Source organism: Mirounga angustirostris, unplaced genomic scaffold (assembly GCF_029215605.1).
Source record: "Mirounga angustirostris isolate CCGP_5_RB_7025 unplaced genomic scaffold, mMirAng1.0.hap1 SCAF_13, whole genome shotgun sequence".
Lineage (NCBI taxonomy): Eukaryota > Metazoa > Chordata > Mammalia > Carnivora > Phocidae > Mirounga > Mirounga angustirostris.
The window spans coordinates 4,950,463-4,966,248 of record NW_026991721.1 but is presented as its reverse complement, the minus strand read 5'-3'; the positions used below and the strand labels follow the sequence as shown (position 1 = coordinate 4,966,248).

Sequence of the window (15,786 nt, the reverse complement as noted above, 5' to 3'; positions counted from 1 at the left end):
TGCTCGGGAGTTGCATACTGTGGGGTTGGAGGGCCGTGTGGTTTGAGAGGAGCCTCTCCGTGAGACAAGGACGGCTTTCCCGTTGTCTTTTCGACAAAAGGAGCGGCCCTGGAAGCCACTGGAGGCCGGGGCGCGGGCCACGCCACCCGCAGATGCTGGAAAGCCTCCGAACCTTCGACTTTACAAATTCTACTTGAAATGAAAGCCTTGTGGAGAAAGGCACCACTTCGATCTCTTCTTCTCAGATACAGCGAACACCGGCCAAATTGTTTTAATTTCCGAATTTATTAAAATGATTAACCTCAATACTCCAAGTGCATGTACAAAATATTTGTAAAAAATGTTTTTAATGAAACGTTAAAGAACTTACCTCAAATGCTGAAAAAGTCCTTTTTTTTTTTCATTCTTTCAGTACAAGGAATACATTGTATCTCAAAGGTATTACAACTCAGCAAAACAATTTAAAACAGTAATTTGAAAAATGATTGAAAATTGAATACTTTACATGTATTTTTATGATCATTTCCTAATTCTTACAATGCCAGAATCTTTACGAATCATTGCATAAGCTCAAGCTCAAAGTTGTATGGAACGCAACCTCTTCCAAGTGGTCACCCGCGTGTGGCTCTCGCCATTCCACACGGTGAAGTTCTACGGTGGAGCCCGAGCAGCTCCGAGGCCCCTACCTGGAAAAACGGAAATCAGGTTTCCCTGGAAGGCGGCAGCCGCGGCTGCCCAGCGCTTGTGCACCCCGACTCCCAAGGCGGGGACGCCCCCGGGCCCCGCTGCTAGGGCCCACGGGGAAGGTCAGTCTCGAAAAGCCGAGGCCGCAATCAAGTTAACACAAACATAAATAAGTTACTAAAATTAAGCTTAAAAATGGAGAAACGTGGGAAATGTGGGATTTTGTGACTTTTTCCTTAAGATGGAGATTCCTGAAATGGCTGTTGTTGGCATTCCGGGAGACGGTTCGAGATTGAGGCTCTGAACCTCTTCGACACGCCCCACGCTAGGCCGGGAGTGAAAAGAGGTGGCCCACCGCTCTCTGCTACTTTCCAGACACCGAGTCTATGCTCGACCTTCCTTAATGGCACGAGTCTCACACTCCTCCGAGGGACAACGTGAGGACTGGACGTGGTCCGCAATGCGCTCCGAGGGCCTCGGGACAGAGCCCGGGGGGGCCGTCCTGCTTCGCGAGGGGGAGAACCACCTGCGGAGCGGGGGGAGGGGGGCCGCCACACCACTACCCGAGGGGCTGACCTGCACGGGACAGACGGGAATGAGGCGACATTAAGACCACACAAGTAACTCCTTGAAGAACGTGAGGAGAAACAAGAACTCTACGTTGCCAACACTTTTATGAATATTCTTAATTTCTACGTGGAACCCCTACTGGCAATCGTTTCATGGGACTCAATTTAAAGGGTGTCCCCAGAACCTGGAAACCGGCAGGAATCACCTGGGAACAACAGTAAGCATCGAGGTTTTCTCCACTGGACTTTTCGTCACGGGCAGATTCCTTTCACTATCTTAAGACATGGGCTACTTTTCGATAGACACTACACGAATCCCCTAAATCGATTTTACTCAGGAACGCTGTGTATCTGAAAGTACATGTACACATTTCCCAGAAAGAGAGACCCACTGGCGTCAAACACCTGCTACAGCTTTATATTCCCAAATTCTTTGTCCAATGATTTGTAAAATAATCCAGAGAAATGAAAGGTTGGTATTGAACATAAAGTAGTAATCAAAAATTTGCTCATTAAGTTACTTAAAATTAATTTCTCTTCTCAAAGTGCTTAAAAAAAAAAACAAATTAAATCTGACTCCTCTTTTCGCTTAACTGATAATATAGTCAAAAAATCTTTGATATTTTCATACATAAACTAACATAAGCCAAGAACTCCCACTGATGCAGTGCTTAAATCTATATATTTTATAATTTCCTATTTTATTGGCATGAATATTTCTAAACTTAAAAACCTTCCTGGTAAGTTCTTTTAATTTCTTATGACAAAAATTTCTCACAACACACAAATATTTACAACATATACATTGTTTTCAGTTCTTTACATTGAATTTCAAAGACAAACATTTTTATAGGTTACCACAGAACAAAAGCTGTGACTCATGTTTTTATTTCATAAACTATTATAAGTTAAAGTGAATAGAGTTTTTAATATTCCTTGTAGCATTTTACAAGTGCAACAGAAACCTTGAAGACCCAAATTAAGAGAGCTGTAGTTCATTAGATAAACGTTGCTTGTTGTCATCACATTGTTCACAGCAAAGTTTTGAAAAAATAAGCACCAATCATTCTTGCAAAGAACAATTTTATCTAAAAGGATTGAAAAGTGTTAAATACAAGGTCTTTAATTTACATGACAAGCAATAAATACGCTGAATTGGAACTCATCCTGCACACTGCTACCCTCGTACATATAATGTACTGGAAAGTTAGCGGTCACGCGTGTAATTGTACTTTTTTTTTTTTTTTTTAAAGAAACCAATTCGACTCCCAACCGATGGTTTGCTCTTTTAAGCAAGGCCACACACAGTACACCTGGGCCAGCAAACAGTGTGAAACCGACAGGACTCCGAGGGGGAGACATCTAGCAAAGGAATCAAAAAGCCAAAGATCATTGCTGGTGATGTTAGCATATACTAGAAAACCTTAATATGCTGCTACTATGATTTGTTTTAAATTATTTTTTAGTCATATATTAAAGAGCCAGTTGATGCTCTTGGTTTAAAAAAAAGAAAGAAAGAGAGAAAGAAAGAAAAAGGAAAAGAAAATTGCGTAGCCACATTATTGTTTTCAACGTCCCGTGTGGAGAGTTGCGATCACTGTACAATTTTGCTTGAGCCTTTATTTTACAACGGGGCTTTCCCTCTAACTCAGAATTGCACGTTAAGAAGGCTATTTAAAAAGTACAATAAAAATGTGCACAAATCAGACTTGGGGAGAGTGCGCTGTACACTTTCTACAGCATGACGCTGCTAAGTGGAGAGAGAAGGGAGGTGCGGCCGCTAGAACGTCTCGGGTGGGGCATAACTGACTGGAATTTGTTTTTACTTCTTTGAAGGAGGTTTCCCAGGCCGGACGGAGCCCGAGAGCTCACGCGTTGAGCCTCAAGGACTGGTCTTCTCTTCTCCGGGAGGAAATGTCAATGTCTATGGAGTCCTTCCCGACGATCAGCCGCAGGCGCTTGGCTGGAGGAAGAGGAATGAAGTCGTCCTCGAAGTCCTCCTCGTAGTCCTCGTCCTCCCCGGCGCCCTCCGAGGACGAGGCCTCGTCCGTGCTCTCCTCCTCGTACTGGCTGTAGTCGTCCACTTCCACGCGCGACTCCAGCAGCGAGAGGGGGTCGCTGCAGCACAGCCCGTTCTCGCGGAGCCCCTCGGCGCACGGCCCCCGGCCCTCCTCGTCCCGCTTCAGCTGGATCTTCAGCTTCGTGGAGCTGCTGCCCGGCCCTGAGTTAAAGCCATTATTGAGCTTTGCTACATACAGATTGTTGTCGTTTTCGTGGTCTTTACTTAACTTGATGCTTATTTTTGAAGCGCTCGTGCCATCGCTCCCCTGGTCGTTTGCCTTGCTGCTGCTGTCGTGGCGCCTACGAAGAGTCAGTTTGGGAATCCCGGAGTTATTCTCCAGGATCAGCTGCGCATCATACCTCGTGATCCGCCGCTTCTTTTTACTTTTCGCAGTTCGGAAGCCGCCCTTCGGCCGGAAGCCCTCGGACGCGCCCGCCGAGCCGCCGGGCGCAGGAGCCCAGTCCGCGTGGCCGCCGGGCGCCGGCTCGGGCTCGGGCTCGGGCTCGGGCTCGGGGGCGCGGCGCTCGGCCGGCTCGCAGCGGGCCGCCAGCACCTCGGGCGCCACGCCGGCCTGTCCCGGGCAGTGGCGCCCGGCGGCGGGCTCCTCGGCCCTCGCCAACGGGTTCGCCGGCTTCCCTTGCCGCGACTTCTTCCTCGACGCGCTGCTGTCGCGCCCCTGACACTTGGCTTCCCGCTTCTGTGCCGCCGCGGGCGCCGGCCGCTCGCCGCTGGCCGGGCAGGCGCCCGTCGAGCCGCTCGCAGGGCCGTCGGACGCGCCGGGCTCCCGCGGGCTGCCACACGGCCCCCGCGGAGCCAGCCTCGCCCGCGCCGACCGCCGGGTGGCGTGGGTGCAGGGCGCGCCGCCCGCCGGCGCCGGGCCTCGCCCGGAGCCCGCCCGGTGCTCCCGCGCCGCGTGCCTGGTTAAGCACCCGCTGGCTGCCGCGGCTTGAACTGGCCCCTCGGGCTCCTTCTCTTTTTCAATGGGTAAGTTTTTATACAGAACTACTTTGGGCTCTTTGAGTACTAAGCTTCCCATCTCGAGTTTTCTCGAAGCACTCTTTTGCTCCAGCCGTTTGCAATGATTTCTTAACTTTATCTTGGAAAGTAAAGGCTTTGCAGGCTTTTTCAGTTTCTTTGGTACCCTGGAATTATTTATATGAGTTAGCTTAGATGAGGTAGAGTTGGAAGAAGCTGGAAGTCTTGACATAGATTGCCTCGTCAGTGTTCTGCTCTTGCTGTTCTTTTTCACACCAACTGAAGATTTTCGGTTAGGAGCTGCAATTAAGGAGAAAAAAAAAGGGGATGAAAACCAGCCTTGGTAACACAGGAGTGCTCAACACAACGATGCCCAACCCTGTCAGCTATGAGAGGTTCGCATTCTACCCGCACGTGCAAGATGGACCCCGTTGGGTCTCGGCCCGCACACGGGCACCCCACACCACCCTCCTGTAACTTCCCAACTGCTGCCTCCGATTTATGGAGCATCTATGCGTTTCCCACAGCAAGGACCTGGACTCCACTCTGAGCTCGTCCGTAATCTACCGCGATACTTGTCCACAGTATTTCTTGTCCCGAATCTCTTACCACATAGAAGATTTGAAGTAAACTTGAGGAAAAATCAGATTTTTCTTTCACAAATTCTTAACATCATCATTCAAAATAGGTTTCTAAAACCCATTACTCATTAACTCAAAGGAAGTATATTACTCGACCAGTAATACAGAACAGAAATATATTAACGAGCTCTAACAGACACTCTATCACAATGACTTCAAACAAGCCAGAGAGACCCAAAGAACCATATATTGTTACTTCCACCAACGAACCGCACTCCACAAAGTTCTTGCTCCCACTCCGTGAGGACCAGCAGACTTCCAAGGGCGGCAGAACTTACTTGGCCCCGTCCCTCCAGGGACCACCTGCTGCCAACAATCAAACTGAGGCGGGAAGAAGCATGCTGCTGGAGTTACACTCTTGGGACAAAGGGGGACCCAACTTCCTCAGGACGAGCATACAGAAAGCCTATGATGACCCCACAGGGAACGGCCAACCTGAGGACCAACAGGACCGCTGACCAGAGTCTCAAAAGGCTTACAGGTGACTCAAGTTTAAGCTGCTTCCACGGTGAGCATGACCTTACCAGGGGCTTTCTGTTGTCTTTATGTTTTTCTCTCCATTGACATTTGGGACCTGTATGTAGAGTGTTTTACAGGAATCCATCTCTCAATTACTCAGTCTTCCCGGCTCCCACCTGAAAACCTCTTCCCCATCAAACTAGCCCTTTCAGTCATTCACTAGGGAAGCTGAGATGACCAAACTGATACTCCCCACTTCTCTCAGAAAACAGGGAGAGTAAAAAGCGACTATGGGTAAACCGAGCACACTGCCCGACAAAGACTGCTGCCGCCGACATGCCCAAGGGCTGCCAGGGCGACTGTTGTTCCTTCTGCATGGCTAAGCAAGTAAGTTACCATTAGTTAGTTTTTACTGAGAGAAGAGCAAGAATGCATTACAAGCATTCCAAAAATATCAAACCACCAAGAATAGAAGGCTCTATACTCAAAAAGGGTGTCTCATAAATGGCTTTGGGGAACCCAAACCAACACAGTTCCCAGGAGTGAGATCCCCTGATCGGACCAAGAATGTGCTTATCCATGGGGGCTACCACCCCAAGGCAGCCACTTATTTTTAGAATAGTAGGAGCCGTGGTTTGGATACCGTTCAATTGGAGAACAACTGATGTAGCATGAATTGGAATTATACAGAACTAGCTGGAAATTATTTTTTTAAATACAAGGCTGCACAGGGCATTCTTTTGTTAAAGGATTTCTTCATGCTCACAAGGCTTCCTACAAGGTACACTGAATAGATGTGCTTGTTGATGTAAATGCACTTGGCTTTCTCAAATGTGGCTGTGAAGTCCTTTGGCTCAGACCAGGCTCCTTGAGGACCAGTCTATGACCAAAATCAGTGGTTCTCAGCCTTACTTTGCCGTTTGCCATCCTGTTCTCATTCTGTACCTGCAACTGCCCCTTCACAACGAAAACATACACACCACATGCTGGACAGCAATCCCGCTGCAATTTGGATCCGGCTTGTCCCTCTAATGAGACGGCCTTTTTCCAATCTTGGAAGACCTTGTCATGAAATCCAGCAGGCACTCTCTAGCCCTTCTCCCTCTTCCTTTCTCTGCATAATGTGACACTGCTAACCATTTTTCTTCCTGAAAACTCCTGTCCCATTGGCTGCCCACAGGGGCACTCTCTCCTGCCCTCCCATCTGCCCCTTCGACTGCGCTCCTCAGGCCTCTGCTGTCCTAGACCCTTTGGAAACTACACATTCTATGGGTGACAGGCACTCCCCCCGCCCCCCCGCATGGCTCTTACCACTGATGCACTGGCAGCTCCCGAGCCACTTCATCTAGCCTCCCTCCTAGATTACAGATCCGAATCACCAAATGCCCGCTGGCATCTAGATCTTCCCCTGAGGATGGACTCCTCATCACAGTCAACGGGCCCAAACTGAACTCACCATCAAGCTTCACGGCTGTCCTCCTCCTACATTCTCCATCCTGCTCAGTACCACCACCATCCACCCAGCTAGCTGCCCAAGCAGACAGCGGGAGGTCATCCCGGCCTTTCCCTAACTGCCTCACCCAGTCGGCCACATGTCCCGTGGAGCCCACTCCTGCGGCGCCCCTGCGGCCATCTACTTCTCTCGCTTCACAGTCCCCTGCCTGAGTCGTGGCAACAACTCGACTCCCCCCCTTCCTTTCCTCACCCCTCCCATTGCTTCCCCAACATCCCGTTCTCTACCCTGTGGCCGGAGTGAATTTCCTAGTGCCACATGTCACTGCTGGGCTTCAAAACTTCCAATAACCTCGTGCCCTGAGAATAAATCCAAACTTTTAAACAGTGGTCATATCCCTCCTTCCCAGCCCCTACTCTAGCCATGCATGACACACTTTCCTTATTCGAGTCCTACGCTCGTCCCCGTTTCTCCATTCGTGAACTCCCTCTGCTCTGAACATGCTTCACTTGCCCAACCTCTTACCCCCTTTAAGACTCTGCTTAGGAAATGCTTCGCTCAGGGAGCCTTTCATGACTTCCTACAAATGACAGGTCTCCTTCCCTCTGTATTTTCAGAGCACCTGAGATTATCCTTACTCCGGCTCATATTTTAAATCCATCAGGTTGAGTCTCACTTTATGGGGATTCTGAATCCACCCCTGCTTCCAATGGATTCCTTGCTAGCCGACTGCAGTGAACGACTGACAAAGCACTTGTGTTTGTGTTCTAAACTCCACAAAATAGACTGTATTCGATGCTATGTGTTCTTTCAACACAGAGATCTCACTTACATATGTTCATGTATTGGTCAGTCTAGTCTTTTGTTTTAAAAACAGTATCTCAAAAAAAGCCCAGCTAAGAGGTATGCTCAAGTCAAAGGTCAGAAAAGACTGAGACAAACTGGGCAAGAGAAATGTGAGGAATGTGACTAAGATGGGAGCCCCATGGGCGCCAAGGGCTCTACTCTCCCAGACTGGTCTACACTGTCCTCTGGGGTTCAGGAGGATAGTGACGGTAGGCTTAAGGAGGAAGACAGGAGCCACGCTGCAGACTAATGGAAGTCTGTCCAGAGACTGAGGATTCTGACTCAGTGGAGACCAGGACACCTGTGGCCACTCTGGCCTCCAGGCTGCTACACCACGGACAACTCTCCTGCCTGGCGGCGTAAACCTAAGACAGTATTTTTAGGTGGAGATACACATTCTTAGCAATTATTATACACTGGTGCTGTGCAAAATGGCCCAATCAGTATGATCTCAATCCTAACATGCATCCTTTGTAGTGCTACTAAATCCATGTGACAACCAAGCGCGTATGGATAAGCGCGCCTAAGATTGTCCACCGGTAAGGGCAAGAGATGGGGGATTTGGACTGAGTGAGATCCGTGGCTCCAGATCCACTGTACTAAGTATGCCACAGAGTCACAGTGTGGGTCTCTGCCCCCGGGGGTACAGGACCCACACGGCACGGCCCTCACTGCCATCTCATGGTGTCCTCCGAATCGCAAGGCAGCCCTGCGTGGGCCTCGAGAATTACAGCAGGTACAAGAACAGCAAAACAACAGCAAAGCTCCCCGCACACTCAGGCTGGGTTCTGTACTGGAAAAGCCCCAGAAATGCACACTATCAACGTGAACCAAGGGAACATGAGGGCCATCCACGGCCTGGCATCTTCAGAGCGTGAAGATCCAGAAAACCCTGAGTAGGACTTTAGAGTTCAGTTCAAGTTTGGCAGGCACAACAAGCATCTTCCATCTGACGTGACCAGCACAGACCGGCAGTGGCTGCCTGCAACAGGGTGTTGGAAAGGACTCCGGAGTAGCCTATAGGCCCAGCAGCAAGGAGTGTTCAGATCCACAGTGAGGTCTGACACAGCTCCCAGTGACAAGTGGGTGACCCAGTTCACTATCTCTAGGATAGGCGCTCCGGAGTTAAGATAAACTTATTCCACCGGCCTTGTCTTCTGGGTCTCACAACAATCTGTGGCATTGGCATGACTCAGACCCCGTATCACAGCACCGACTATGGGGGGGGGGGGGGGGTGGCCCAGCCACTGAGGCACCAGAGGCCTAAAACACCACAATCTTCTCATAACGGCATTATAATTCAGGCTTGTGGACTGAATTTGTGAAAATGATCTCTTGTCTCCTCTTTCCAGATGCTAAAGCCAACAGTCAACTTGGGGCTCCTGAGACACCTTTCAGAAAAGAAATCTGTGCAGAAGAAATAATTTTTCTCCCAACCAGGCAGAAATGTTTCTTTAGAAGAGAACATACAAGCTGTTCAAAGCAAGCAGTCTCTGCCCCCTGAATTCTAAACGCACGGCAGGGTGAGGATGGCAGCTACGCATGGAGAAAGCACCCCGGATCCAGACGCAACCACGTCGCCCCCTCTGGGAGACGCCCGGACAGCCCTGGCTTTGCTATCAGCTGCGATCTCAAGGAGTCTTTCAAACAGGTAGGTTATGGTCCAGACACAGACACCAAAAGAAATCCCATCTGAAAGAATACCTGTGGGGGCCTGCAAGAGCAGTGCTATGAAGGGGACCTCGTCTAGGGCGGTCTCAGAGAGGACGGGTGAGAAGCCTCTCGCTCCTCCAGAGCACAGAGCCGCATCTGTCAACTCTACACACGGCCCTCAAAGTTAGCTCCATCGACCCTCCAAGTCCTCAAAACCATAATCCTGCAGAAAGGTAATTTGAACAAAGTCAGCCCCCTCCCATCAGCCATCACTGGGAAGTGCTGCATGTCTGCTCAGTGATGCTGAGACCACAGCTCAAAGGGATTACTGGTTCGCTCTGAACCTGAGCAATGGCATTTATAGTCTGCGCTGCGTAACTGTGTACTTGTCGGATCCCGGCACTAAGGCGTAAGCTGCCTGAGGCACGGGCCTGAGTCTCATCCATCTTGTCTCTCTCCAACAACTAGCAGGCTTTAAGTATTTGGTTTACTAAGAAATATTCCCTAGATGGTCACACAGTAGTCAGTACACTCTCACAAACTACCTACACATTATGCTCTTTTAGCCTCCATGGTGTACTGAACTCGGTATGTATACAGTAGGAATGGAGTTAATGCCCCCCGTGTCAGAGCCATCCGGTGTGGGCAGCGTGGTGGCCGTGTCCGTGCTCTGTAGTGTTTCATGCACATATTTCTAAACCGGGCTTCACAAGTCTCCAGTTTCACCAAGGAACCAGACTCCGAAAACAAAACGTTGATTATGTTCCATTTATTATTAGAACCAACAGTCAACAGTGAATGACGGGCTAACTGCGCTCTTTCTGCTCACTTGGGACATGAGAGACTGGACAAGGAACACAGCACTGCTCTTCTACTACGGGGCTGCACCTGGCCTCTGACCGTCCAGCAGCAGGTGGATGCAGGAATTCACGGCAGTGACAGTCACCATCATGGGAGAGGCCTTCCCTTCTCTCCAGGGTTTTCTGCAGGGGAGGGGTGCACCGTGCTGGGCTGCAAATGTCTGAAGGTAGGGAGAGGAGCCTCAAACAACCCAACTTCAGAAGGCTCAGCCAAGTACCTACGGCCACCTGGCGTGCTGAAACGGGCGTCCCTAGGGATCACCGAGTCAAAACTTTGAAACTTTATTCCTGTCAGAAACAAGTCAGACTAAAGAGCCTACAGCTTTAGTGGCAATGAGAGGAAACTGGTGTTACCCAGAAGAAACCGGCAGCCATGAGCATGGTCCCAGGACTTCAAAGCTCCACAAACATGACGCGTTTCCTTTTGCCCGGCTAGGCTTGCTTCGCTTTCTTTCCTCTTTATGCTCCATTCTCTCTGTTTCCAGTTTCCATACGGTCTTGCCCCCACGCACAACTCGTATCTTAATGCTGGCTTCTTCTTTTCACCTCTCTTGCTGCTTTCAGTGGTGGCTAATGCACCACGTCACAGTAGGAGCGACCTTCGAAATGCTCCTCTATCACAACTCTGAGTCTGGTAACTGGTGGTTTGGTGAACGGGCTCAGTTCAGTTTGAAAAGGGCAAGCAAGCGGTAAAAAGGTGGAAGCCTTGAGGCCAGAGCTATGAACTGCCCAGGCTGTCATCACGCGTGCTAACGGACTGGCTCGGCGCAGGGACATGTACGTGCCTCTACGCCTCTACCCAGTCCTTCGTCTTCCTGTAGGACCTACCGCCATCACGACAGCCAAACTAATACCTTGAAAATGTTTCTCTCAAACACAGGACGACCCTGGAACACATGATGAAGAATGTAATATCCAGTTACCAGAATTCAAGAAAAGCAGACAGTTCAGTCTAGAGGACAGGACTGAATCTGGAGGCGGGATACAGACTGCTTTTGTGCTCAGATCGTTTCTAGAACCTTGCAGTGCTGCGGAAGCACATGAGTCCCAGAGCTTCTCTCAATATTTAAAAGATCAAAACTACTGAAGTGAAGCATACTTTAGCAAGATAACTGGGTGAAAATACTTAAAAATGATAATAAAAAAAGAAGAGAGATGCTTATCAATCTCCCTTACTTACTTGCATTGTTTTTTTCCTGAGTGGGATCTGCATCAGTGTTAGAGCTGACAGATTGACTGTCTGAGTTTTTGCTGCTGTCACCTAACTTTTTAAGCCTATTTAAGCGTTTATCTGTCTCTCTGAGTCCGTATTTGCTATTGATAACAGGAGCAGGTGCAGGCAGTCCCACTCTGGATTTAAAAGCACCGGTTCCCCGTCTGAAAGAGAAAACAGCACAGGTTAAACAGACAGTGTACTCACTACAAGGTCAGTTGCTGTGGGCTCACGGCCACCTCAGGGGAACAGAGGAGGCACAGTGATGAGGCCTCAATCATCACTGGAAATCTGCCAAGTCTAGGACTCGCAAGAGAATTAAAACTGCATATAAAATTAATGCAAAAAACCCTCTAGATTTTAAATAACAAATTATTGCGACCATTATCAACTGATTATTAACTGCCCATGAGAAACTCCTAGACCCTGAAGAAGTCCACATGTAGGTGGAAATAACTAATTCTTCAATTTCAAAGCTGGTTAGTCAATAGTTAGGTCTACATTATAGCTTTTTTTTTTTTTTTTAAAGATTTCATTTATTTATTTGAGAGAGAGAATGAGAGAGAGAGAGAGAGCATGAGAGGGGAGAGGGTCAGAGGGACAAGCAGACTCCCCACTGAGCAGGGAGCCCGATGTGGGACTCGATCCCGGGACTCCAGGATCATGACCTGAGCCGAAGGCAGTCGCTCAACCGACTGAGCCACCCAGGCGCCCTGGTCTACATTATAGCTTAAATAACCCACCTGTTAATTATATTCCAGCTCTGTTCTACGCAATTTACCTCTACAATGCTGAATATTAAGAACTAAGGAATTAAAAAAAGAAACCAGAGAATTTCCATAAATTCATTACTTAGAACTCGATGTTAGATACAAAACAAATCTGAACTAAAATTCTGTGTAAGGTGGCTACACTACATCAGTGAAAATCTGACTTCTAGAACAATAAAAACTGTTTAATTTCTTTCAAGTTATTAAGATAAACATGAATGACCATAATTAACACAATGTTACTTAATAAAAGGCATTCAAAGACTTGCTTTTTTCACAGGACAAGAATGGTTTGTAGCCTACTCTAATAATTTACATTTTTATAGAAGTTCTTCTGAAGTGAAAGTGCTCGTGAAGAGGCTCTCATCGACCTTATTGAATCTCACTTTGCAGACATTAACTTTATTCAGTGAGTACTGGTGAGTTTCTACTCAGCCCAATTTGAGAGAGTAAGTTACTGAGGGTTAAAAAAAAAAAAAAGGCGCTACATACTACAATAAAAAAATGAGAAATCTCAGGGCGCCTGGTGGCTCAGCCGTTAAGTGTCTGCCTTCGGCTCGGGTCACGATCCCAGGGTCCTGGGATCGAGCCCCGCATCGGGCTTCCTGCTCAGCCGGGAGCCTGCTTCTCTCTCGCTGTGTCTCTGTCAAGTAAATAAATAAAATCTTTAACAAAAAAAAAAAAAAAAAAAAAAGAAATATCTTTGTCCAAAATTGCCTTCACTGACTTGCCTTTTTGTCCTCAGCTTGTTAAGGAAAAGCCGTATAACAGCAGCTTTTGAACACACAGCAAAACTGTAGGCGCCCTCCAGCCTGGGAGCAGTACTGGCCTCCAGAAGAGCCCATGTGATCCCCTCCTTTCAGGATGTGGATGAAGACAAAGTAACTACTCCCCCCACCCCCACCAGTAATCCGAGTGCTCCACTTTTAGCTAAGGGACACCAAAACTTTCAATCTCTCTTCCTACCATCTTACCTCTTAAAGCGAGGGGCCACACACCTAAACCGATGGCCAAACCTATCTCTGGTAAGTAAGGTGAGCATTCCTGCTTCCTTCACCTTTCCAGAACAGACCTGGAATTCCATTTTTATGAACGTTTCTGCAAAAATCACAACAAACCGGGTGCCTGGGTGGCTCAGTCGGTTAAGTGTCTGCCTTCAGCTCAGGTCATGATCCCAGGTCCTGGGATCGAGCCCCACATCGGGCCCCCTGCTCAGTGGGGAGTCTGCTTCTCCTTCTCCCTCTGCTTGTGCTCGCTCTCAAATAAAGAAAATCTTAAAAAAAGAAAAATCACAACAAACTTATTGTGTGGCTGCCTCAGTTCTGGTCTTGGAAAGTGTGTCAGAAATCATGGTAAAACGTCCAGGTTATTGCGACCCAGACAGGCAGGCAGTTCCACTCCAGTCCACACTGACACATGTGCAAAAAGAAAATGCAGAGATGTCAAAGGTGATTTTTTTCTCATAGGAATTAGAGTAATACGGTATTTTCAGATAGTCCATGCCTTTTCCCCATAACCTATAACATTTCTGGTTCACTTCCAGAAAAATGGGCCATATTTAAATTATGCTTAAATACAGGGGCGCCTGGGTGGCTCAGATGGTTAAGCATCTACCTTCGGCTCAGGTCATGATCCCAGGGTCCTGGGATCGAGCCCTGTCCTGGGCTCCTGGCTCAGTGGGGAGCCTGCTTCTGCCTCTCTCCCTGCTCATGCTCTCTCTCTGTGTCTCAAGTGAATAAATAAAATCTTTCAAAAAAAAAAAAAAGTTATGCTTAAATACAAATGATCATGGTGGAATTATTTTTTTCTGGAATTAGAGGTTTTTGTTTTTTTTTAAAGTAAAACTCTACCACTCAACTGCTTCTCTACTTCTCTGATTTTTTTCTTTCTAACTTATGCAAGTAAGACGTGCTCCAGCTTTGCTGCAACAAGCAAAACAATCCTAGGATCTAAGTCCATAAAGCAAAAGTTGCTGGTCAGCCACCCTGCACCCCCAAAACCCCGAGGTGCCTGCCAGTGTGTCATCCTCCACCCCTCTGCCACGGTCTGCACACTGGTCTATGCAGTTGCTTCTTTTTAAAAAAGCAAACAAAACGAAAAACAAAACCAAAATGTATGGTAATACTCAGCAACCAGCTTTATCATTATGCAATAGACAAATAAATCTAAACTGAACATATGTTTTGAAAACTGTACATTTTACACTGAATAAACATTCCCTGATGCATTCAATCATTCCTCACTGTTGGTTAGTGAAACTTGCAGGGATTTTTATTTTTGTTTTTGTTTGCCACCAGGAACACTGCTGGTAATACTGCTCTTGAAAGCAAATCCTTACTAACGATTGCTCGTATTTCCACAGGGGAGATTCTCCCATATGAGACTGACTGCCGGGTAATAGGGTGCACTTATTTTGAATGATTGCCAGACAATTCATGGCCCGACTAACAACGTATGAGTGCCCATTTCTCCACATCCTCACCAGCACTACAGAGTATAACTCTTATATTTTGCCAATTTGATTAGCGACAACAAATACCTGCTTACTGTTTTAACTGCCTTGTTTATGGCCATGATTTTCTGTGCGGCATCCTCCTTACCTTTCTCTTCTGGAGTCTGTCTTTTCCTTATGAGCTTCTAGGAGCTTTTTGTTATTTGGATTATTAACTCTGCCACATGTGTACTGTTTTCCCTTTGGTTCATCAATTGTCTTTGATTTTACTTTTGACCTTTCAAACATTCTCGTATTCACTGTTTTTTACCTTACTTCTTTCAAAACATCTCTACCACCCCAAGGTTAGACAGATATTCTACTAATATTTTTCTAACAATTTTGCATTGTATTTTAAAATTTCAATCTTTAACCCATCTTGAACTTAGCTTGGTTTTCTTCCAGATGCACAGTGAATGATACTAACATCATTCATTAGACAAATCATCATTTCCCTGTATGTGATATCAGATCTCACACACACTCGCCGCTGCTTCAGGCCTCTGTTCGTGTCCTTTTTTCTGTTTGTCCAATTCTGGGCTAATAGCATCAAATGTTGATCGCAACTGCTTCCTAGTTACTTTTGGTATCTGTTAATGCAAATCTCCTCTAACTATACTTGAGAAATTTTTCCTTGGCTATCATCAGACATATTTCTATATAAACTTAAAAATAATCTAATCCTTCATATTTTTTGGTCCTTCATTAGACTTTATTCCTCACATTTTCTACAGTAAGATCCGCAGCACTTACTTATGAACATACTACATTCATGATAGTGATTGTCAGGACGGTTATAGTCAGAAACGTGCATCAAATGCATCCTGGATGCTTCACCCACGATCTCAGTGCCTTTGTAAACCTTCTGCTCACTGATTTCTTCACGGGGCCACCTCTTCTCATCCTGCAGCCCTGGCAGAGCGCATGTGTGCATGTCCCTGCACTGCTCTCACATCTGGCATTGTGCTAGTCTTGTTTACTCGGCATGTACTAGACCTAACTAAGTCAGTTATTCAATTAATAGCTGATGAATAACTGAATGAGTCCCTTTGACTAGTCTTACCCTCTTAGGTGTTCCTAAGAATTTCAAGAATATTTGCAATCAACCTT

The 15,786-nt window shown here is 47.2% G+C and overlaps 1 protein-coding gene across 9 annotated transcripts in view; it reads right to left on the bottom strand.

Moving 5' to 3' along the window:
• Positions 1 to 266: 266 nt before the first annotated feature.
• Positions 267 to 15,786, bottom strand: part of KMT5B (lysine methyltransferase 5B) — a 55,118-nt gene continuing 39,598 nt past the window's right edge. For all 9 annotated transcript variants that reach the window (XM_064576073.1, XM_045893131.3, XM_045893127.3 and 6 more), the window contains 2 exons: positions 11,383 to 11,579; positions 267 to 4,590 (listed from right to left, as the gene is read on the bottom strand). In XM_064576073.1, the coding sequence (XP_064432143.1) occupies positions 3,122 to 4,590; positions 11,383 to 11,579 (1,666 nt within the window). In that variant the 3' untranslated portion in view covers positions 267 to 3,121. The remainder of the gene's footprint in view (positions 4,591 to 11,382; positions 11,580 to 15,786) is intronic.